Below are 25,710 nucleotides of genomic sequence, written 5' to 3' on the forward strand. Positions count from 1 at the left end.
TAATCTGCGCCACGGTCCCCATAGATGTAGGGCCGCCTTGGCGCATCACTTTCCGGGCTGCGTTGAACACATAAGCCCCGGACAGGAGCAAACCACCGCCGGAGACGAGCCGGCAACTCCAGCAGTTCTTGAGCATCTGGTTGGATTTTGACACTGGGGCGTCTGCTCCTCTTGCTGCTGCTTCTGGTGCTGCTGACATTGTACTGCAGGACGTGAGCTAATGCTAATGTTAATGTTAATGTCAATACACTAATATAAGAGCATATGGAAACGTCAAGCGAGCTGGAAGTCTGTTTCTTCAAATTGTCCTTAAATGCTCAAACATTAAGCACAAAGCTCATTACAGACGTTTCTCATGCTGTTATAGTAAAGGTCAGATTTATAGAGTACTTCCGGGTCACATGCTTTATATTTCCTGTTTGGTATTTTCAATATAAAACGCTTTGTTTGTGTCAGCTCTTTTCTGTCCATTAGGCTTTGACAGTGCGACACAGAGAGATGTTTAACTACGACTGCATTAACACGTATGTGAACCCAGTGTAGTTACATCACCTCTAAACCAGGCAATGATTAAACTGAGTCAGCCTTTGTTGACTTCTGCCTGAAGAAGGACTTTGTTCTGACCTCTTTAGTAATGTGGTGTAACTCTAGTCAGGCTGGGTTACCCAATTTCTGTCCCTCAGAGAAGAAACCATGTTTTTCGTCGTCGCTGTGTGGGTCAGTTTGTTTGCCATTGGTCAAACAGAGCCTAGCAATGTGGACTCCTCGTACGTTGCTGCAGTGTACGAACACCGCTTAATCCTGAACCCGGAGCCTCATGTGCCCATATCCCGCCCCGCTGCCCTCCAGCACATGCAGAAAAACCTGGATATCTACCAGGAGCAGGCTGCCCTGGCTGCCCAGCAGGTATGGAGCAAAGAGACAGGAGCAAAGAAATGTTGCTCATTGCAATAACAACAGAGTTCATGGTGTGTCAGGTGCATAACAGCTTTGAAAATCGAGTTAATTGGCTTCCAATTAAAGGATAGGTTCACAAACGTTCAGGTGCGTCCTAAAACAACAGTCAGGAGCCCAACTGAACAATGATACACGTTTTTCTTGCTGCAATCATTCTTCCTCTTCATACTGGCCATCAAGAGATCCCTTCATTACAATGTAAATGATGGGGGGCAAAATCCACAGGCCTTCTTCTGTGCAAAAATGTATTTAAACGTTTATTTTGTATTTTAACGTTTATTATTTAATATGAGGCTACAGTCGACTAAATTATTCAAAATCAATTCAATATCTTTTAAAGTCAATATCTTTTTAGTGCCAAATTCCCTCTTTTTGTTATGGTCCTTCTACTGCAGCTGAACAGGAAAACACTGTCGAGACATAAAGAGGGACATTTTTACTAAAAGATATCCAAGGTATTTGACTCAGACGATTGAAGACTCGTATAATCTTCAGATTAACTTCCAAATGTCCATCTCCATCACCTACATTGTAAGTTCATTATGAAGGGATCTTCTAATGGTCAGTATAAACAGGAGCAATGATTACAGCAAGCAAAACGTGTCTTAATGTTCATTTGGGCACTTTAAAGTAACTCAATGTAAAACTCCTTAGAGTATAAAACAGTTTTTCTTGTCAAACAGTAAAACCACATTCCATTATTGTTTATTTTTAACTCAGCTGTTTCACTGTTGTGGTCCCCAAACCCTTTAAGTAATGACTCGGTTGCTATCTACTATAAATTGCAGAACATTAACTGTTAGCAATTGTGAGGTGTTTTATCTCTCTTAATGTTCACATAAAGAAGTGTGTTTAATACCACAGCAGGTAGGTTAAATTAATCTTTGCCGATCACATCTCTCTCTCTTTCAGGGTGCACAGATCCTGGTGTTTCCAGAGGATGGTCTTCAGGGTTTCAACTTCAGCCGTACATCCATCTATAGTTACCTAGAGACCATTCCTGACCCCCAGCAGGAGAGCTGGAACCCCTGCACAGAGCCGGGCAGATACGACAACACTGAAGTGCACACACATTCTTTCAGATTTTACATTTTAAGCATTTAGGTGATATTTGTAAGGTGGCAAGTATTCTGTCTGTTGAGTTACCTTGACATGGAGACACCATAGTCTGCTCTGTGCCTTGATTCATGCACAGTCAGAATATAAATCTCATTTGTGTGTGGTTGTGTCTCTCAGGTTCTCCAGCGGTTGAGCTGCATGGCTCGTCGTTACAGCCTCTACTTGGTGGCCAATATGGCCGACCTGCAGCCCTGCACCCTGAAGACGGACCCCTCCTCCTCCTGTCCCCCTGATGGACGCTGGCAGTTCAACACCAACGTGGTTTTCAGGTGCAATGCAGACCTTCAAATACACTTTAGAAGCATTTCAGCATGTTCAGCAAGTGCAAAAATGTGTCATTTCCTCCAACTAGTGTGATCCTAAAGCTACAGACAGAAACATGATGAATAATCTGAGGTCAGTGACATAAAGTAACTAAGTACATTTACTCAAGAACTGTACAATTTTGAGGTACTTGTACTTTACTAGAGTATTTCCATTTGATGCTACTTCATACTTCCACTTCTACATGTCAGAGGGAAATATTGTACTTTCTACTCCACTACATTTATTTGACAGCTTTAGTTACTTTTCAGATGAAGATTTGACACAATGGATAATATAACAAGTTTTAAAAATACAACACATTGTTAAAGACAAAATCAGTGGTTTCCAACCTTTTTTGCTTTTGATGTCTTACAAAAAGCAGTGTGTAGTCGGGGTCACATTTGTCTATGAGTTGCTGAAAACAGATTTGTGTATCAGAACTTTGTTTTTTCTTCTTTCCCATTAATCATCTCACGACCCCTCAGATTTATCTGGTGACCCTTTGGAGGGGCTCGACCCCTATGTTGGGAACCACTGGACTAAACTAGCAAACTGTATATAAAGTAGGTCAAACTAGCTCCACCTCCAGCAGCTACAACAATAAAATGCTGCTTACACACTGATGCTTCAGTATTAATGATCTAATGATGTCATATATAATAATATATCAGTCAGAGGGACCAAACCACTACTTTTATTTTAATACTTTAAGTATGTTTTGCTGCTAATACTAAAGTACTTTTACTTAGGTAGGATTTTTCATGAGCAACCTTTACGTGTAATGGAGTATTTTATTTTGCTGTATTGGTCTGAATATTTCTTCCACCACTACCGAAGGTTAAAAATCAATGCTTCCTCATGGTTTCATACAGCTCAGATGGCCTGTTGGTAGCACGCTACCATAAACAGAACCTCTACTTCGAGGACGCCTTTGACATGCCGCCACAACCAGAGATCATCACATTTGATACACCTTTCGCTGGGAAGTTTGGCCTTATCACCTGCTTCGACATCCTGTTCCACATGCCTACTGTTACCCTGGTGGAGAAGGTAAGAAAATATATACACACATCCCTGCTCAAAATGTATAACCAACTCTACACTCCTGTGTTTGGTCTTCATCTGCCCTGATCTAACTCTCTTTCAGGGTGTGCGTCAGGTGATCTTCCCCACAGCCTGGATGAACCAGCTCCCTCTGCTGGACACAATCCAGTTCCAGCGGGCGTTCAGCCTGGGTGCCAACGTCACCCTTCTTGCAGCTAACATTCGTGATGACCGACTGATCATGACAGGAAGCGGCATCTACACCCCTTTTTCTGCCGTCTACCACCACGCCCAGAGAGGAGACCCAGAGGAAGGCAGGCTGCTAGTAGCCAGGGTGCCAGTTTTAGACCCAGTGCCGGTGAGGCAGAGCGTGGCCACAGAGGAAGGGGAAGTTCCGAGTGAGTCCACATCATCTATAGCTACAGACTCAAGGTTCTGCCACAAAGACAGCTGTTTTGATTCTCCTCCTCCAGTCGCTCCCTCCTCCACCTTCACCTCATCCATGATGTACGACCCTTTTAAATTTATCCTCCTTAACGACACAGAAGGAGAACTGAATGTGTGTGATGGCACTTTCTGCTGTCACTTGCAGTACCAGCGCTTAAAGAGCAGTGAAGAGCTCTACGCATTTGGAGCATTTGCTGGAACACACATTGTCAACGGACGTTACGCTCTGCAGGTAGGGAATGAGAATAATTTGGGACATTTAAAACTGCTTTAAGTGACACTTGTCACATTTATCTTATCTCTGTCAACAGGTGTGTGCAGTAGTCCGCTGTGCAGGGTTGGACACCAGTTCCTGTGGACAGGAAGTGGAAGATGCAGAGACCAAAATGGATTTCCTCTTGGAGGGGAAGTTTGGGACCAAATATGTGTACCCGTCAGTTCTGGCTAGCCGTCTAGTCCTGGAGCAGCCACAACATCTGGAGAAAACTGCAGATGGCAGGGTGACTATGAAACATTCAAACATGACAGGTGGCCTGGTCACTGCCTGTCTGTATGGCCGCATGTATCAGCTGGACAATGAATGAACTGAGATACATCTGATTATTAAAAAAAAAAATTGTCTGACCAAAGTTGCACACATTTGTATTCTGTCACATTATTTGAAACCTCAAAAAAAAAAAAAATAAAAACAAATATCTTTATTCATTCATTACTCAATCTTTACAAACATTGCACCAAGTAGCGTTCATCCTCTGCCTGAAAGTTGCTTGTTCCTAAAAAGGCAATATTTATTAATTTCTTACTCTCTCTCACACTCACACAAACACACACACACTGTCTCACACACAGATACACAGTGTCAGCCACTTTTCCCTGTCTCCAGTACAGTACACAGACGTTAAGTAGTTACAGCATTGCAAGTTAAAAGTTCCTTGGGGCCGCTCATTCGGGTGGTTGACTGACTGACTCCTGAACTGATCAACAGTAAATAGTTCTTACATCCACCTGCTGTCAGAATCAGCTCCCGAGGATTCAGTCTCTCTCCGCTCAGAGTAAATTCATAGGATTCAATGATGACTTCCTCTTCTAGGAATTGAGAAGTGGTTCAAAAACAATGACCTGGCGTTACCAAGTCTCAGGCATCAGTGTCTGTCGTGACAGCTTGAAGAAGAACTCAAAAGTAAAGTAGGGAAAAGAGTTAATTTATCACCTGGTCCCATAAGATTGTCCCTCTCTTTTTCCCTTAGACAATCATAGTCCTCTGAGCTTTTCTTCAGTAAATGCTCTTGTATCAATAGTTGAAGAAAAACGGTGAAAAGGCTTGAAACAACTCCAAAAAGATATCAGCAAAGAGGAGCATCATTTAAAAAGAAATATGACATTGCTTTATATTTAAAAAGACACTGGTCATTTTAATGACCATCCAGTGATACTGTCTGAAAGAAATGTAGTGTGTATTCACCTTATTCTATATTTTAGTACATTTTCTTCCCCATGGGTATGCACCTTAAGGAAACAAACATCTGGTTTACAACATGGGTTCATTTCAGATTTGAAGGCTTACTAAAATAATAATAATCCGCACACACTGGCTCCTTTTTCTCCCTCTTTCCTCTCCTTTTGTCCCTTGTCAGTGATCTATTAAGGCTCCTGAGTGGCTGGCTAGCCTGCCAGAATTGTGAGTCTCTGTCCCATGGCAGGGGTGTGTCGTCAGTATGTCTCTGAATCTGAGTCATTCAGTTCATCATCACCAGAGATGGAAGACAGCAGGCGCTCCGGCCTGCAGTAGGACGCGTGGTCAGGCCTCAGAGGAGGCGGGTTGTCAAAGGCCACGCCTTTGGAGATGTGGTTGGAGGTGGGGTGATGGTTGATGACTGTTTGAGTAAGAGAGAGTGCAGGCAAAGTTGCTATGGTGACCATAGGTGAGGTGGGCATCATGGAGTTGAGGATGAGGGCCAGGCAGTCAGCAACATCACGGTTGGGAGCGCAGGCTAGAGCTGGAGTGTAACCTAGAGATGAGAGAGAAGCAAGAAAGAAACACTGAAGGAGTGAGTGTGTGTGTGTGTGTGTGAAGAGTGAAACATGGGATAAAGCAGTAAGAATGAATGCTGACCATTCTCATCCACTGCTAACACGCTGGCTCCTTTCCTCAGAAGTTCCTGGACAACCACCGTCAAACCCTTTCTGGCTGCGACATGCAGGGGTCTGCAGGGAGATGTGGGGAGATATACTGTTAAAATAAGGCCAACATGAGGTCAGTAGGTCACCTTGCTGTACAGCTGAGGGTCTGCCTGCAAACTGACAGGACTACGTACGTCCGGAGAGCAGCGTTGGTGCAGTTGATGAGGTTCCTATCGCTGATCTTCTCCAGAATCAACAAGGCACTCGTCTCATGACCCTGACAGGAGCAGAGAGCAACAAAGTGATGGACAGTGAAAAACGAAGTCTTGCATATCATAAAAGTACAGTCCTCCCTTCACCAACTTGGCCATCATTAATTATTGAGAACCACTTTTAAGAAGGTTCTGTTTTACCTGGAACATTTATCTTACTTTCCTTGTCCAACATGAAGGACAAGTTTGCTTTTCAGAACATTAAGGAATCTATAATTCAACATGACCAGTGAATGAAGGGGCATCTCTCTCCTCGGTATATGTGTGTGTGTTACCTTGCTGCAAGCCAGATGTAAGGCTGTGTTCCTGTTGTTATCCTGTAGTGTAAAGTCTGCTTTGGCACTGCTCACCAACACCTCTGCAACACATGAACAGAGATGGTTATATGTCAAAGCTTTAGAAATCAAAGACTAACAGTGTATTTGTGTCAGTAGGTGTACTGACCCACAGCGTTGGTCTGTCCGTTGAGAGCAGCCATCATCAGCGGTGTCCTGCGCGTGTGCGTGTCAACTACGTTGGCCTGAGCTCCGTGGCTCAGCAGCAGGGAGACGCACTCGACGTGGTCCGAAAAAGCTGCGGCATGAAGGGGGGTCCTGCGTCGACAAGAACATGGTTAACGATGTAAGAACGGAGCTTGTGCTCACCCTGAACAACTCATAAAAACGTGATGTCGTTTGAGTCTGTTTGCATCTCTCACCTGCCCTTGGAGTCAGTGGTGTTGATGATATTAGTGCCCAGGGAGTCAATTAACATCTCAGCCACTCCCTCGTTATCGTTCATTCTGAAACACACAACACATACTGTCACATACCCTCAAACCAGAGTCTATCTGCATTGAAAGCATTAATGAAAAAACAAACACATTGTCTTACACAGCACAGTGCAGTGGGCTGAATGCGTTGCCCTTAATCTTCTTGAAAACCTCCTGGTCTAACAACACCTCCACACACGCATCATATCCTAAAGAGAAAGAGAGGAAAAGATGAGAGAAGTAGAAAGAGCAGAACAGACATAAAATAGATTTCTCCTTCAGACAGAAACCCGAATGATGTTTTCAAGTGTTTCAGTACCGTTGTAGCAGGCCCAGTGCAGTGGTGTGTAGCCCTGGTTGTCAGTGAGGTGTGTGTGAGTGTGAGAGGTGCTGGTAGCCTGCAGCAGGGCACCAAGGGCACCGACCCGGCCGCAAGCAGATGCCAGGTGAAGAGGGGAGCGGCCCTGAATGTCCCTCACACACACACTGGCCCCCCGCTGGAGCAGGGCCTCCACACACTCCTCCTGGCCTGTCGCTGCCTGTGTGGAAAAAAAGGATCATGGAAAATACTCTAAATGGTAAATGATTAAACTATTCTTATAAGATAATAGAATATGACAATATAATTGCAATGTTAGTGGGTATGTTTGACTATCTCACCCCTCGATGTAGGGCCGTCCTGCCCCAGCGGTCCTGAGCCTCTACATTGGCTCCTTGACTGAGTAGGGAGTACACACACTCTGTGTGTCCATTCACTACTGCCAACATCAGAGGGGTCCTTTACAAATTGTGGAAAAATGACAACACACAATAACATTGTTTATTTTATTTACTGTTCAAGTGAAACTACTTTCAAATGAGTAGTAAAATAAACTCACAGAAAGCCTCAAGCTTAAGCCACTTTGTCTACGCACACACATACACACTCACTGTCCGTTGGTGTCCTTTATGTCCACATTAATGTGTTGATCGTTGTTGCTCATGAGCAGGCGCAGGCACTCTGGGTGTCCATTCATAGCTATGGCAGATACACACACACACACACATACACATACACACTGGGTCATGACCTACATTATTAAAATAACAACAGATTTTCCTTTCTAACAGCCACACAATAAAACCCACTCATGTGATGTTAAGGCATTTCAACAAAACTATTGTACGTGTCTGGGGGATTTCCTGCTTATATATACACATTATATGTATACCTGCAGCATGTATAGCCGTCTTTTTGTGTGTGTAGTCACGGGTCATGGGTGAGGCGCTGTGGTGCAGCAACAGGGAGACACATTCCTGATGACCCCTGGAGCAGGCCAGGCTGAGGGGGGTCCGGCCCTCTGGGCTGCGAACGTCCACATCCAGCAGGGAGGACAAGAGGACCTCTAATGCGCCACAGTGTCCATGGTATGCCTGGATGAATGGAGGATACACACACACACACACTTGATTTATGTTAACTGGTTATGTACCTGGTCAAAGATGGCTAGATAAAGAGAGAGTTAACTTGGCAGAGATACAAACAACCTAATACAGACACAATCCTTGAACTCACCGCCAGGTGGAGTGGGCTGATAGGAGCCTGACTGTCTGAATCACTTAGCATGTCTGTTCCTGATGTCTCCATTAACTGAAATAGTGAGGCGATTCACATATTACTCATTTCAGAACAAGGTTTACACAATATGTTTATGTTTACAAATAAGTCACTGCCACAGTTACATTACAGAATAAACTGGTCATGGTCACATTACTCTGCATTATTAACAATGCTGAAGCAGTTGCACCAGAGAGAGACAGTGCTTTGCAAAAGCATGTGTCTCAACTAATTTTAGGTTAAAAAAGAAAAATCTTTCTTGTGATTGTATTGTTAGCTAACCAATAACAAGATAAAAGAGGTTTCACAGTAGCTCCATCTGCCCAGCAGATGATCTGTCACTCTATTCCCCATCTGTCCAGCAGATGGAGCCACTTTCACAAAGAGTCACTATAAGGGCACACTGAGTAAGGTGCATGAAATGAGTGTAAGTATTAGATAAAACCTTACCACATCAAGAGGTGTTTCACTCGCCATCTGAAACAAACACATACAAAGTTTGCTTGTGATATCATGACATTTTTTGGAACCGAGCTTTCGCTACAATTTTAAAACCTTTTAGGACATGGAAGTGAAAATATTTATTTAGTTTGCATGATTTGCAGGTTTTCTAGAAACACATCTCCATTCACGGTGGTAGGTTGACCCACCAGTTCCAGGCAGAGTGTGCGTCCATAAGCTGAGGCATAGTGCACCGCAGTGTTACCCTGCTTGTCCCTCACTCCTGGATCAGCATTGTTCCTCAACAGGTACTCCACACATCTGTCAAATACAAAACAACATTCAGAAACAAACAAGAGAAGGAAACCTCCATCTGACATTGAGGATTCTTTGGGCACTTTACTATTAGTTGGATCAATTAAACAGTAGAACTTACTTTCCATCCATGTCAGCTGCAGCAGCGTAGTGCAGAGGGCTGCAGCCTCTCTGGTCCAGCTCATTGATGCTTGCCCCGGAGCCCACCAAGGCAAACACACACTGGTAGTTACAGTTAGCTGATGCATAGTGTAGTGGAGTCCTGGGATGGTCAGAGGGATAATATCATTATCTGTGCCAGTGAGGATTTCATATTCTCACTCTACTACTGTCTTCAGCTCTTGTTATTTTATTTCTTTTCCTAGCAGTCATGTTTGCACTATCGTTGTGACCGCTGCACTCTATTGGCTTAACATCAAAAGAATTAAACTTTGCTTAACTCACCTTCCAAAGTTGTCTTTCCTGTTGAAGTCTGCACCTATGTTTAACAGCAGATTCAGACACTCTAGGTTCCTGGTCAGAGAGACAGCATCAGTAGATTTTATTGACATACCAATCTATGGAAATTGCAGGGAAATTATTTCATTGAATTAGAGCTTATGAAACAATAGAAAGGTGGTGAGCAGGAATAATGACACACCCTCCAGCTGCAGCAGCATGTAGACAGGTCCTTCCAAAGTCATCAGGGGTGTCTATGTCAAATCCTGAGCAAATATGCAAACAGCGTCAATTTTGGTGTCAACTAGGTGATTCCAGTGAAAAGAAAGGCATCAGCATTAATGTACCTGAGGACAGCAGCTTCCTGCAGCAATCTGAGAAGCTGCTGAGAGCTGCCAGGTGTAGAGGGAACATCCCGTGAATGCCTCTCCTGAAAAGATAAAAGGTATAGAAGACAAGTCATTGCATGACATGGAGGGTATTTTGCATTTAGAATGATAGAAAAAAAGAAAAACCATTGAAAGAGAGGTTTATCCCAAGTTTAAACATGTCCTCAGGCTTTATAATGTTTTCATTCATACGCCAAGAGGAATTGGTTTAACACTAATAAGGCTCATTAGTAGAGCGACAATAAAAAATTCAAGAGTGGAAAGTTATTGTTCTAAAGTGGAAAAATCATGGAAATGTGCTTCTTATCACTGAAGCGTAGATTACATTGAATGAGAAGATTCACAGATGATTAAATGTCAGTTGCTACTAACTTGGCGGTGTTGGCTCCATGTTTGACGAGCGCTGTGATGATGAGCTCATGGCCGTAGCGGGCAGCGATGTGAAGGGCAGTGTTTCTGCTCTTGTCCTCACAATCAATCTCAGCTCCTACACACATATAAATAAAAAAGATATATTTAAGTATTCCCATGAAAACAACATAAGGACCTGCAGCAAAAAAAAAAAAAAAATGGATGAAAATCATTTTGCATATTGTGCCACACATGAAGAACATTTATAATCACTACCCGCACATGCAAATTTCACTTCAGTCCTAAAGCAGACAGCACACTGTAGGAGCTCTCACCATTTTGAATGAGGGCCTGCGAGCAGGAGAACCTGCCATGGGTAGCTGCCATGTGGAGGGGAGTCTTCCCATCCTTACTCTGGACAGATGGAGGGAGAGACGGGGGAGAGGCAGAGAGGGATAAAAAACATGATTATGATTTTTCTATAAAGTCTATATATCAGCGTTGCAGTACATGTAGAGGTACTTTAGATGTTCATTACTCTCGCTGCTGTAGTGTTATAGAGAGCTCAGAATTAGCAAAAGCTATGTGAAGACCACCCTGTGGACGACACACACACCCACACACATATTCCCAGAACAGCTTGCAGCCTGAGGGAGCCACCCCCCCTCCCCCTTCATCTTCCATATGGCCGTGCATCTTGAGGCTGCGGGAACCTCATATCAGATTCCATCTGAGCTACCAAAGTGTTAACAACACTGTCATTTCAACTTTCTGGTAGCTACTGAGCAACAAACAAGCATACATGTAAGTAGGAGGTTTCTGTTGATTACAGTCTATTAAAAATTGGAATCATAGGAATATTTTGGCTTGGAGACACATGCTGACACATGATCACACATGCTTTTATTGATATATTTATATGGCTCATTTTTATACATTCATATAACCTAAATAGAAAGGAAACACAATTCCTGAGCTAAACTTTCATGCATATGGACACACCCGCATGTTGATGTGAGCTCCGTGGGCCAACAGCAGCTCCTGGCACAGTGCCCCCTGACGTGAGGAAGAAGCAAAGTGGAGAGCAGAAAACCCCCTCTCATTCACCTGGAGAAAAGGTAACAAACAGTACAGTTAAACACACATAATTACCACGCTCACTCTATCTCAAACACAGAGACGCACACACACACACACCTGGTTGACGTTAGCCCCCGCCTCGATCAACTCGCTGACCACCACATCCTGTCCGTTGTAACAGGCCAAATGGAGTGGAGTGTTACCATAGGCATTCACCTCGTTCACCTAAGCAGAGAGAAGCAGTCTGTGTTTATGTGTGATTTTTGAGGAACAAGGTATTTTTTGCATTTTAACTTTAATGCTATATTAATATCATCTAAAATATCTTATTTTATATTTTAGTTTAGCTAGGTTAATGCGTGCATAGTATATGTGTACTGACATGGACCCCCAGGCCCAGCAGGTAGTGCACTGTGCTGCTCATGCCACTGGAGGAAGCTGCATGGAGTGGGGTATAGGCCTTCTTGTCCTTACAGTCGACCTCTGCTCCACTGGCCACCAATAATTTCACCACCTCCAGGTGACCTGAAACACATTAGGAAGGGGAGAGTATGAGTCAGATTCAGTCCAGTCCAGACATGTTCATTTTTACCTCAACTAGGGGAGTTAGCACACATAGCGAGCAGTATGTAGGGCCAGTGAGAGACAGAGGGTTTGTCTAGTCTGATAATAGAACCCCACATTACAACAATCTTACCCATGTAGGCTGCCCAGTGGATGGCTCTCCTGTCCTTCTTGTCAAATGCATTAATGTTGGCACCTCTGGACAGCAGCAACTTCACCATCTGTCACACAAAAGCAATTGAAAAAGGTGCTGTCGTGTGTGTCTTTGTGTGTATTTAAGTAAAAGAGACCAACCTCTACGTGTCCACTGAAGGCAGCGTGGTGCAGGGCAGTGCGACCTGCCCGGTCAGACACATTGACATTGCTGAGCAGTGGGACCAGTGCCTCAGCACAGCGTACTGCCTTGTTACTAGCAGCTACATGGAGCGGCGTCTGCCAGTTCTTGTCCCGGGCGTTAACATCCGCACTGTGCTTCAGCAACACCGCCACTGCATCCTAGACGGAGAGGACATAGGTCAGATTATGCAGACAGAAGGTCTATTTTCTAACATGCCTCAGTGTTCTGACAAAGCACATGTGAGGGAGTGCAGGTAGCTTGGTTGTGTGTGTGGGTGGTTTTAAAAGTCTTTGCTATTCTTAGGGTGTTTTCATACCAGCAGCAAGGAGCTGTGTTAGAGTGGGCATGTTGCCCAAGACCGGGCAGGGTAGGTAAAGAGATTTAAAGCTTTATCAAACACCAACACACTGCACAGTGAATACATCCAATTGTCCCTTTTCGGTCAGATTTTACGATTTTCATGGTGGCATTCTTTTCAATCTCATGACTATGAGGTAAGCAGAAAGTAAGCACAATGCTGCAAAGATTTTTTTCCCCACAGTGCTATTTTGATTAGGAAATCCCCCTTAGACAGGTCAAATTTGTCTATCAGATAGTCATAATAACCAAGTTATGAAACTCATTTCATTACCTGTGACAAAGGGAAAAAGAGACACAGGATTGCAGTAGTCATTCGATAGAGTACAAATTAGTGTGTGTGTGTTTGTGTAATTTGTTACCTCACTACAAGAGGCGACAGCTCGGTGAAGAGGAGTCAGCCACTTATTATCTTTGGCATTAACTCTGGCTCCTTAGATGAAAAGAGAGTTTGAGAAAGAGAGAGAGAGAAGAAGAAAGATAAATGTAAACATTAGCAGATACAGCAGAGCGATACAAGGTGAAAACCTGAAAAAATGTCTGCTCTTCAAAAATTACATTGCAGGACTAAGACGAAGAGTAAAAAGCTTAAACACAAATTAAAAGTCTAAAAGGCTCTTTTTTTCATGACTTATGGGAGAGGGGGGAGGGGGGGTCTTGTGAGCCAATAGTGCCTGGAAGATATAAAACTCCCATGATCCTGTTTGGCACAGCTTGGGGGTTAAAATAGCCCTGAAACTGCACCTGTTGCTATCTCTTCACATTATTGAGAAACAGTAAACACACACTAGCACACACACACACACACGCACAACCACCTTACACCCTACGCTTATGTTGACCCCACCTCATAGAAGGCCAAGCCGGTATAGACCCTATCAGATGATTGATAAATCACAAGCAGTGTCACCAGTCACCCAGAGACAGAGCGATAGTCACGGAGGAGTGAGCAGATATGCAGATAAAAATAGATAATTGTCTTGTTTTCGAATTTGTTTCACATTAAAATAGTTGAAACGGGTGATATCGTCTTAAAATAAGGCAGATTAATCCACTACATTAGCATCCAGCTCAAGTTATTCTAGCATTTCTCTTAAGGTGAACTTATCTTAAGATACTGACAAGTATCTTACTCACTCGCAATGGTAGATTTTATCACTCAACAAAAGTGCAATGTGAGTCTGATTGATTCATGAATGAATGTGCAGGAATTAATTAATCCATGAGAGTTTATATGGATGCACAAGTGAAACACACAGCCAGATGAATAGAGGAATGGCTGCTAACAGCTTGTGTGGATGTGGATGGATGAGTAAACTTTCAAATAGAAATAATACTAGAGGTAGATGTGTGTTTGGAGGATATTCAATAGAATGGAATGCTGAACAGGTTGACAGAATGTAGCTAGCGGAGCTGTACTGTAGTATTTCAGGGCTTTCCACAAGGATATGGAGTAACCAGTGGGAACAAGTAGCCAGCTAGGCATGTTCCCCTGGAGAAAAGTTTTGGCCGTTAAGCCCAAAATTGGTGGCCTCTGGCACATTCTAATGCCTCTATTCCAACTTATACACTGTTCTTAATTACTGCATATTTTAACGAGTTTGCCTACCCGATTGTAAACATGTAGTGAATTATTGTAAAGGAGAATTAGGCTTCTTGTGCATTTTAGCTCACACAGTCTGCAAATAGCTATTAATATTTAAAACTACGCCTATTCCTGACTGATCAGAACTTTTATAATTAAGAATCATTAGACCTTGTAATTATTTTTTAATTATTCATTGACATCTTCACTGTAAGGTTTATCAAGACATGTCACAGTGATAGTAATGTATTGTTTTACTAGTAACATAAATGCACTCTCATTCAATGAAAATAAACAAGGTTATTTTAAGGGGGAACATGTTTTTAATCCCATGTCTTATCTAGGTTATGTATTGGTTTTAAATTAAATTATTTATAAAATAAACCTATGCCAAAAATAACTAACAAAACATGTGAATCCCTTGACTCAAATCATGTGAGTCTACTGAATCAACTCAACTTCTAGTCATCTTCGTCTTCATTTTTATCTTCACTATCATCCTGAGTGTGAGGCTGACACATACCTTCATTTTCCTGTTACTTTGACGTCATTGCCTGTTTTAGTGTGTGTTCGCAATTTGGCTTAGAGATGACTCTGCTGTAAAAAGTGCATTGTAAATAAAAGATAATTAATTAGTTTGTTCATTCATTAAGCCCATAAACCTTTGTGTGGCGTTTATGGAAAATGCAGCGCTTTCAGTGGACTTTTTTTAATAGTTACTGCGCAATCATCAAGTTTCTGCCACCGGTCTTTTCCAAAGTAGCCCATTTAATGGGGATGTCCCCTGTCTGTGCAATCAATGCAATTCTTAATGTGTTTTGTCTCTGCTCTTTAGTTGGCAGGACACAACCTCTCAGCTGAGTGCACACACACACACACACACATTCATATTGATCATGTAGGGGTGGGACTGATAGAGACAGATAGGCACATTTCTCTACAATCATGCTTGCATTGTTTTGAAGCGGAAGCTAGTGGTCGTAAATGTACACGCATAACAAATTGCAACTTGTTAATCAAAACTATTTTATTAGAATCAAAATTTAATATAATTAAGTAGCCGGCTAGACTTAAATAAGTAGCCGGCGGTTTGGCCAGCAGCTAGTGCTCATGGGAAGCTCTGTTGTTTACCTGAGAGGATGAGCAGTTCAATGATCTCAGCATCTCCCAGGTAGGCTGCAGCATGCAGAGGCGTCCGCTTCTCATTGTCCTGACAGAGGATCCCACAACAGAGAAGAGCACACGTTTAAGTATGTGTATTATTTCTCTTTTTCATGCAAACATAAGCCTTGTGACACATGCTCATACACAAACAGACACAATGAATGAGTAAAGGCACAAATCACATGCCGAAGCAAAATCTATAGACCTCACACTGCTGCAAACCGCAAGAAACATGAGACTAGACCCACTAACAGAAAATGTCTGTCATCTGTTCACTTGTGTTCTTTCCTTCCCTCCATCACGTCAACACACCCTGCTGCTGCACCCCCGCCCCTCTCTTTCAGTGCAGTAGAGAGCAATCAGCAGAGTGGGGCTATAAACAAATGTCATGTGACTGCAACAGGCCCGGGCCAGTGTTGCTGACTCCAGGAAGACTCAGTGTGATGACCCCAGCATTATAGTCCCACAGAAAGACAGTAACGCAGAGAGAAAAACAAAGCATAGGACAGAATGATGTGTAAACTGAGAAAATGTGTTCTGGGGCCAGAAAGCGAAAGTAATGAGAGAAAAAAAAGGAGCTAAATCAGGTGAAGGTTATGTCCTTAAACAATAGGAAGTGATGGAGTGTCAGGAACAGTTTATGTGCCCTGCCCTGGTTGACAGTTACGTAAGATGGGTAAAGTAAGAAGCTGCCTGAAGGCATTTTCAGTCAGTAAAGAGATGAATAGGAGCTCAGATCAATAGTAACCTTGGTCCTTGTTTATATGGCATGTGTTTGAGGCTACAATGTGAAAGACAGATACACAGGGGTGCAACCTGAACAAAACTATCAAATAAAATGGGAGAAAAGTACCGAGAAGAGTGTGACTCACCTGAATATTGACATCCTCTTTCTTGAATATGAGGGAGCGGACTTCATCTGGGTCCACGTTGAAGATAGCTCTCAGCAGAGACGGCTACAGAGACCAAAAGAAAAGCTGATGTTACACTACTACATCCTAGATTTGTAAGTCAGTAATTTTCTATGCTGACGACTGTGTTATCAGTAAGAGTTATGAGCATTAAAAGTGGGAGAGTTGTCTGTGTGTGAGCGCTTGACTCTCACACACAGATGCTATAATCCCAGGCCCTAGGTCACAACAGGCTGTAGATCACTGATTTCTTTATGACATGTAGCATACACACATAAGCACACACCCTAATATAAATGTTTGAGTACGTGAAGGGTTAAAGCTGTGCTCTGTCGTTAGTGGTGCAAGGCCAGCTGATAACCATGTAAATAGCTATGTAAAAGACAAGCGGAATGTGGACGAAAATGACAGGGTTATTATATTCAAACATTTCCTCTGCACAACTATTTATTGGAGCAATAAACAAGTTATACAAAGAGTAGATGACAAATTCCCCCAGTGGGAGGAGGCTGCAAATGAATAAGAGATACAAAAACAACCGGAGCACACTTTTTTATTATCATTTCTCATCTTAGTCACAGCTATGCTTGTGTGCACGAATGTGAAAAGTTGGCATGGCAGAATGGTGCCGTCTGATACTGAGTGGGACTCGAAAACAGTGTTGCACAACCCTAATCATTAACCTTCAAAAATTGTTGGTGGGCAACACAGCATTCAAATCAAAGGTTAAAGGAAGTGGCACTCTTTTCAGCTCACAATTCAACTCAATACAGTACTCTTGTGATGTATTTATATTTGTGGCTATTTTTATGTCTTTGGGCGTTTTTTATTTTTATCTTGGATAATAAATAGAACCTAAAACATTGAAAATAATTAATTAACTAACATATTGTCACATTAAATCATTATTTGTCACTATGAGGGACAAAGTAATTTTATTCAACTTTTCTTATAGCGTTACTCTCTATTTTATGACTATGGCAGAATATTTCTGTTTTCATATGTTTTGATGAGCAATCAGTCTAAGGGAATAATATTAATAATAAACAGTTTACTGTTATCATTGCTTTGCCCTTTGCTGCGGTATTGGTGAAAATGCCTCGATGAAATACGCAAAATTCCTGGTAGTACATACGACACGATGATGCAGATTTATTGGAGGTCTGAAGAGGCTTCAAATGTCAAAGGCCTTCTAAATTATATTGCCGTTCCCTCATTTGCAGTCTATCGAGCACATTAAGTCAATGGAAGCACTGTGTCCATTCATTGGTAACACTTTGTCACTTATGCACCCTTTTCCTAGCAAGTGCTACCAAGGTAAAGTGAGATTTAAGTTATGCCATTCCGTAGTATATAAGTACTATGATATGGACCTGCACCTTACTCTCAGCCACTCTGTTTTCCCCAACCTTCTCTCATTTGATCCATCCTAAAAATAAGCGGGGCTGTCAGACATGTCGGCATCGGTGTCATGCCTATTACACTGATGACCACAGGAATTGAGTCAGGGATCGGAGAAGGTACACACACAAACAGCACGAACCCTGTCATTAGAGCCAGTACATCTTCTGTCTCAGTTTGGCCTACCCCCTCCGTACTATACACTTCAAAGAGCAGCTTTCATAGGATGAAAAGACGTATTACCATGTTTCAGTGCTAGGCTTGCCCTTTATACAGACAATGCTGGAGACTACAAAGGCCGAGGCTTTGCTGATAATCTACACAAACCAGCAGTCATCTCATATGGCAGGGCTATATTGGTGACTATACTTGTGCTATATTTAGGATGACATGTGTTGGCAGTGCATTGTATTTTTATGAAATGGGCTGTGTAACTGTGTTCTTCAGCACAGGTTTAAACTTCGGGCCAGGTATGAGAAGTGCGGTCGTCTATTTAAAATCCCGGTGAATGCTGTCGTTCACACAAAAAAAAAACTGCATAAACCTTAAACGTGACAAAACCTGAAACAAAGAATTTCAGCAGATTCTAATGCAATCAATCAATGGGGGACTAAACAGAAGGGCCCGTCTCACCTTGTCCTCCTGAGCAGCAGCCCTCCGAGAGGCATGATGGGATCTGCGGTCTGGGGACGATTTGGGCCGAGGAGGTGGGGGTGAAGAAGAGGGCTCATCCTCCTCCACCTCCTCCAGCACCACGATACACACACGACTAGCCCGCTCTGACCGCATCAGGAACAAGCATTCACACACACACACAGCGACACAATCGCTCACACTCTCACACACACACACACAAATACACGCTGTTCCCTCTTACATACGTGCACAAATCAGGAGCACAAAGGTCAGCAATAAATCCCATAAACGCGGTGTTGTCCTTGTAAACGCACGCTGCACATCCCGATGTAAAAATCCAAAGTGGAATCCAGCTCTGTCCTTCATCTGCCAGTGTTGCTGTGCTGCATGTCTCCTCTCCTCCTCTCTCTCTCTCTCTAACCCACACTCGCACTCTCTGTGAGCAGCAGTAGCAGAGACAGCAGGGAATTCCTCTGCGTAATGGTGGCGGTAAGCGGCATGCGGCAGAATGAGCTTGGGCTGCCCGACGGCACACAGGAAGCTACATATCCTCACTGGTGTGCTGCAGCCAGGAACACACGTCAGATGCAGACACACACACACACACACACACTTGCACAGACTGTGATTAGTGTGGACAGGGGCCGTAGCACCGATGTATGTGTGGGTATGTATCGCTCGTTTCAGGCAGACTGCTGAAGCAAGCTCTTTCAAGAAGAGATAGTGAGGGGGGTGAGGAGGAGGAGGGGGAGGAGGAGGAGGAGTGGGTGGGGAAAGAGGGAGAGAGGAGAGAAAGTGAAAAGGTTAGTAGGATTAGGATTAGGGAAAGGGTTAGAGGGAGGGGAAAGAGAGAGAATAATTGTAGACAGGTAATTAGAGCACTACAACAGACAAAGAAGCCTGAGGATGAATGGAGCGAAGGACAAAGAGGAAGGGCTAAGGACAACAAAGGGGCGCAAACTGGTTACAGAAAGTTGACAGACGGACTAGATGACTAAAAGTACAGAATGTGAAGAGACAGAGAGGTAGATAAATAGAAGAGGAAACAAAAGAGAAAAGCGAGAAACACTGGACTATTTTGATGCCAGACTGTTATCAGGTTACTTGCTGGATAATGCCAACGCTGAGTCCCCCATGAAAGTTGCTATCGCTGCTCTAAAAAGTGTAATAACAAAAATGGAAGTGGAATGATGTTGCAGCACTATTGATTCTTGCCATCATCAGTGATCAATGCGATGTTGTGGAATGGGCGAACTTCAGTTCCTGTCTGGATATCTGTATGTGTACATCTGTATCATGATTTATAGATCCTTGTTTTATGGATTCAGTGCTAATCCACTCAAAACAACGCTGACATTTGACTTTGTTGATATATTGTGCATTACAGTAATGGTCGAGCTAAAAAAGACTGTAACCCACACAGCATGGCACAAACATTTTGCACTACAATGTTGTGCTGTTTTTAGAAATTACAAAAAAAAATTTTGATTATAGGTCTGTAATTTCATAAACTTGATACCAAACTAGAAGAAGCCTTTCCTTCTCATAAATGTCAAGAGAATAAAAGAAAATGGATACCAGATCATTGTGCGTATGTGTGTTCCAGTATCGGTGGCATCGCTTCAAAAGTCCCCATCTCCTCATTATAAAACTGGAACAAACTGGCTTTGCCAGAGAATGTGAGGGTAGCTAACAAGACCAGTCTGTACGTGCATGTCTGTGTGTGTTTGTCTCAGTCTCCTTCATATTCAACACAGATCCTAAAAAGAGTAATCTTGCCAAGCCACACAACCCCATTAACTCAGAGGGAGAGATTGAGCAAGGGAGGGCAAATGGGAGAGAGAGAGATTCAGTTGGATGGAGTCTTTCTGCGGGCCTAAATCTGAAGTCTAATGGACTTACCATTTATAATTTTAATATGGAACAACCTCTCTGCTGCTCCAGCAACTGAGATGCCATTACAGAATTGCAGAGGCACAAATAAAATATGATGTTTAGGAAGCAAAACATATAAAACAGACAGCCAATGTTTTGTCTATCCCACTAGCTAACACTGAGTATACTCCCAGGAATGTAGCCCAAAGATATTTACAAAGCAGATTTGTTGTTGTTTGCAATGACTCATTCTGTGAGGTGTGTGTATACGTCCTATTCACGTGTGTTTAAAGGTGTAAACAGAACTCAAAAGCAAAGCCAAGCTCAGCAATCATGTGACAGAACAAGTTTTAAATACAGTGCTGAGTGGTCAACAGCAAACAAGGATGAGTATCCATAAATAAGGACTACAGTCTGACCATGTGTCTGTGTTAAACAAGTTTTTTTCCTGTGTCAGACAAAATGCCTGCTCCATTTATAGCAGTGCTCCTGCAGCGATGGGACACCAGGAAAAACATACAGAAGATAAACCCAATCTCACTGCAACAATGAGAGGATGCAAGCACTCTATTATCACACATACCCAACAACAAAACCCCAGTACAACCTAAGAGCTTTACTCACACATGTGAGTGAAAGTATGCAGCTTGCACTGACCTCTGCTCTGACCCTGCAACAGGATGCAATGGGTGTAATGTAATCCTAGACCAGAAATACAAAGGCCAGCACATGTGGGTGTGTTTGCTGGCACACGTACCCACACACACAGCAGCAATGAAGATGCTGACATCCAGCGATTTCAAAGATTATAAAGATTCAAGAGTGGCTGGTCAGTAATAAAGCTTTGCTGTCATGACATTACATGTATGGTATGCATGCACACTCTGACCATGACAACACATGAATACCCTCACCTTCATGTTGAGACTTTTGTAAATGGTGCTACTTTTTACTTCTTTCCAGGACTATCCAAATCATGTATTTATTATACTGCAGTCTATTAATATAGTGATTGAACAGAATTTGTTGTTACCTATTTTACATTTTAAAAATTTTGGTGATGGCTGATGACATGTGTTGGCTTGGTGGTGTGTATCCTAACTATAGCAGTCACTTAATTCAGAGAATATAAAAAATGGGGACCCAAAGCAATTGCTGCGATTATCAACATATTGCAGATGTATGCATCATGGACATATCTGAGAAGCCCTGAGCATGTAAACAAACACAGAACTACTATACAGTTAGCTCTCTTATGTGCTTGACCTTCTGTTTTTCTTGCATTCTCCACCACCTCTCTGTTCAGGCAGGACCATAGCCTGGCTAGGACACTTCAGCATGCTCCAAAGCTATATGGCGCCCTCTAGAGGACAGTACAAGCCATTGTCAACGATGACATTCACTCTTGTCTCCATTCCTGTCCTCTCCGTGACTATTTTTGCCCCTTTGTCCCATTCTCTGTCAGCAAGCACTACAGAGAACAATGGAGAATAGAGAGGGGGATCTAATCACACACTCTTCCGCTTGTTGCGTGTGTGCTGCCTGCCCGGAAGACTGGTCAGATCAGGCCAGGCCATGACAGGCCACAGAGCTGTACAGTCACTGACCCACTTTGGTTGAAGTTCACATTTTTACCAAACTCCAGAATTACAAAACAGTATTCTACTATGGTACTATAGTATTCATTCTACCATTTAAGCCAGTTCTGAAGTGCATACAGTTGTATGCAAATGTTTGGCCACCTCTTGACAAATAACATATTGGTGATTTTTTAATTGAAAAGATGTAAACGCAGCCTCTTTAGGATATAAAAAAACCAATATTTTCTGCAAACATTAATGCATACTACTGCATGTTACTTTTTATGTCATAAATTGAAAAAAGAAATACATAAATCATTATCGTCATGTTTGGTCACCTTAAGAAATCTCAGATTCTTTTTACAAAGTCTCAGACCTTAATCAGTTCGTTAGGCCTGAGGCATGTCAACAGTTGTCATTAGGAAATATCAGTTGGTACCAATTTCAAAGCTTTACAAATACTCTGACTCTTCAAACCCTGTGCAAACATTCGGCAACAGTGGGTTCCTCTAAGCAGCTGTGTAAGACTCTGAAATTGAAAGTTATTGATGTCCACAATGCAGGGGAAGGCTACAAGAAGATAGCAAAGCATTGTCAGCTTGTAGTTTTCACAGTGCGAAATGTAATTAGGAGATGGTAGTTTAGGGGAACTGTGGAGGTCCAGATGAGATCTGGAAGATCAAGAAAACGCTCAGAGAGAATTGTTCGTATTCTGGTCAGAAAGGCAAACCACAACCCCCATTTGACTGTAAAAACCTGCAGGAAGATTCAGCAGACTCAGGAGTGGTAGTACACTGTTCCACTGTGCAGCAATGCTTCCTTACCTGCGTCCTCATCATAAAATCCAATGTCAGAAGTATACAACAGAACATCTACAGAAGCCTGATGCGTTTGGAAACAAGTGCTGCAGACTGATGAAGTTAAAATAGAACTCTTTGGCCACAATAAGTAAAGGTTTGTTCGGAGAAAAAAGGAGCAGCATTTCATGAAAAGAATACCTTGTCAACTGTTAAACATGAAGGTGGATCTATCATGCTTTGGGGTTGTGTTGCAGCCAGTGGCAAAGGAAACATTGCACGGGTGGAGGGAAAAATGGATTCCACTAAATACCATCAAATTCTGGAAACAAACATCCTACTGTCTGTAAAAAAGCTGAAGCTGAAAAAAGAATGGCTTCTACAATACGATAATGATCTAAACATACCTCGACATCCACCATGGACTACCTCAAGAGAGGGAAGCTGAAGGTTTTTCACAGTCCCCTGATTTAAACATAATTGAAAATATGTGGGTAGATCTTAAAAGAGCTGTGCATGCAAGATGGCCCAAGAATATTGCAGAACTAGAAGCATTTTCCTTCTTTAAGCTGGCTACAAAAAGTGTTTGCAAGCTGTGATATCTGCCAGAGGGGGTGTTACTAAGTATTGACTATGTATGTAGCGTTTGCTGAAGATATTGTGTTTTTTTCCATATCCTAAAGAGGCTGTGTTTACATCTTTTCAATTGAAAAACCACCAAAATATGTTATTTGTCAAGGGGTGCCTAAACTCTTGCATACAACTGTAATAGGATGACTGAGAATGTGTTAGTCACACTTACTTCAAACAATACAACAAACTATTACTGTCATTTGATTGTATTGAATTTTTCTGTTTAATCAGATAATGATTTAGTCTATAAAATGTAAAAGTATAAGAAATTCACAACACAAGGTACCAGAGCACAAACTGGTTTTGAATTGCAAATTTTGACTAGCAATTCAAAAACTATTGTATTAAATTAAGAATTATATGAAATGAATCTGAATCTGTACCCTGAAAATATCTATTTTTACTTTAAATGATTAATAACTACAAATATCTGACTGATTTTCTGTTAACTAATACATCAGAAGAATATACAAATACTGGCACCAAATGTGATGGTTTCTTGCTGAATAGTAATTGTTTTATTTTATTTTCCTTAATGTGGAAAATCAGAAGGAGGTTCTTAAACAAAATGGCTAGTGAGATTCAGGTGCGTCTGATAGACACTACAATGGCTTTATTGCCTTTAGTTCAGTCCTGTTCACAACAGCTGATTTGAGTTTGTGGATAGTGTCTAATTCATGGACTCAGCTGGAGAGTTTGGAATCAGTACCACCTGCTATTTTAGTCTGACAGCTTCCTTATCCTCGGCAACAGGTGACTGCCCGCAGCTGCCCCAGAGAAAACGAGCAGGGAGCTGAAATAAGACAGCTGACAAAGCAAGCTCCCTGGGTAGAGATCGGCCTGCAGTCAGATGATTCTGAAAAGCGCGATTCAATTCAAAATGATACATTTCACCAGCTTTATATTAACTTTACAACGGGAAATCTTGTCTCGCAAGAGCTCAAAGAGCTGCTAACAGTAACAGAAAGGGAGTTAGCCACTATGTTAATCTCGTAGCTTTCCAGCTGTGTTCAACAGTCCATCATCACCAGAAACAGAAACAAACAGCAACAGTCAAAAACACCGAAGAAAACAGACAATCGACCATGTTGCCATTGTTTTTGTTTTACATGGAACTGGCCGTTTTCATTGAACTAAGTTAACACAAGGCAATAGGTGACGTGACGTTAGCTACGCTAGTTAACTGGTTTTCTGTTTACTGGTAACCGCTAGCTAGTTAGCTAACGTGTCAGATGTCAGTTAACGGTAAGAGCTCAACGATAGCTAACCTAACATTAAGTAACATTAGCTTGATTTAGCCATTGGACCTTCGTTTCTAACTTTTCATTTACCAGACTGTTTTAACTCGCCGTAAACTTTGTTGTTTTATGTAGCCTAAGTTAAGCTACCACTACAATTAAGTTAACATTCTGTGATATGGCTACATAAAACACTCAAGCTACGAGCTGTGAACTGGTGTTTATCAAAGTGTAACCGACGAGTTAACATTACGTTAACTGTTGGTTATACAGATGTATAGTTAACATTACCTGGTCTCGTATCTTCAACACGGCCATATTCCCCGTGTTACAGTAAACGGAGGCAGTAACTCGCCCGGTAGTTGCTGATGATTAACCGGGTGGGAAACTGACTGAGCACAGACTCTCCGGAGTGGAGTCAAACGGTGCAGCTTCCCCTCTTCCTTCCTGCCATAGACAAACTCACCACAACATGGGACAGGAATGACAAAACGGGAAAGTTGGGACCATAACACGGCAGTCAACATACTGCACACAGCATACTGGACATCACTACCATCACTACTAACGACATTAACACCAAGGCCACTGATTGGCTGATGGGACAGCTCCTCTCTGCTGCATTAATCTTTGACTTCCAAACCTTTTATCACTAAACCTGTGATAATATTGTTCACTTATAAATAGCCTGTTACTTTATTGTAACTTGGCAGTGATTCCCATAGTCCACACAATATTGATAATAATTGTGGATAAATATACATTTCAGTTCTGTTATCTGTATATTTCTTCCAATGACATTGACAATTGACCCTTAAACATTAGAGGAAAAAAACATTTTTGTGACACTTGACACTATTAATTGTCATGGGAAAGCTCAGTGTAACGAGATATATTTTCTGTGTTTATAATGGTACTGATGATGCTTTCAATACAAACTCTGAAAGGTCAAGTAATTTTAGCCCAACACCAAAATGTTTCTGGATATTATTATGAGAGGCATC

General features: G+C 42.3%; 2 protein-coding genes across 3 annotated transcripts; one reads left to right on the plus strand and one right to left on the minus strand.

Moving 5' to 3' along the window:
- Positions 1-219: 219 nt before the first annotated feature.
- btd (biotinidase) lies at positions 220-4,578 on the plus strand. The gene is made up of 6 exons (XM_067611193.1): positions 220-906; positions 1,870-2,019; positions 2,194-2,345; positions 3,255-3,432; positions 3,530-4,105; positions 4,185-4,578. The coding sequence occupies exons 1-6, from the start codon at positions 694-696 to the stop codon at positions 4,455-4,457; spliced, it is 1,542 nt and encodes a 513-aa protein (XP_067467294.1). The 5' UTR covers positions 220-693; the 3' UTR covers positions 4,458-4,578.
- LOC137197783 (serine/threonine-protein phosphatase 6 regulatory ankyrin repeat subunit A) lies at positions 4,557-25,290 on the minus strand. Of its 2 annotated transcripts, none has more exons than XM_067611192.1 (29): positions 24,998-25,290; positions 16,508-16,591; positions 15,603-15,681; positions 13,249-13,319; positions 12,487-12,687; positions 12,326-12,413; positions 12,011-12,153; positions 11,746-11,853; positions 11,551-11,655; positions 10,884-10,962; positions 10,570-10,684; positions 10,156-10,238; positions 10,011-10,074; positions 9,815-9,883; positions 9,492-9,632; positions 9,265-9,376; positions 9,065-9,091; positions 8,573-8,647; positions 8,229-8,430; positions 7,948-8,035; positions 7,678-7,795; positions 7,337-7,556; positions 7,139-7,226; positions 6,964-7,047; positions 6,711-6,859; positions 6,542-6,624; positions 6,189-6,271; positions 5,987-6,078; positions 4,557-5,882 (listed from the first exon to the last, which is right to left on the minus strand). In XM_067611192.1, exons 1-29 carry the CDS (start codon positions 25,022-25,024, stop codon positions 5,584-5,586), a joined length of 3,177 nt encoding a protein of 1,058 aa, XP_067467293.1. In that variant the 5' UTR covers positions 25,025-25,290; the 3' UTR covers positions 4,557-5,583. The 2 variants fall into 2 exon arrangements, with proteins under 2 accessions (XP_067467293.1, XP_067467292.1); XM_067611191.1 differs by lacking the exon at positions 24,998-25,290 and adding an exon at positions 18,581-19,268.
- Positions 25,291-25,710: the final 420 nt, after the last annotated feature.

The sequence above is a fragment of the Thunnus thynnus genome, chromosome 15 (assembly GCF_963924715.1).
Source record: "Thunnus thynnus chromosome 15, fThuThy2.1, whole genome shotgun sequence".
In the NCBI taxonomy this organism is placed as follows: domain Eukaryota; kingdom Metazoa; phylum Chordata; class Actinopteri; order Scombriformes; family Scombridae; genus Thunnus; species Thunnus thynnus.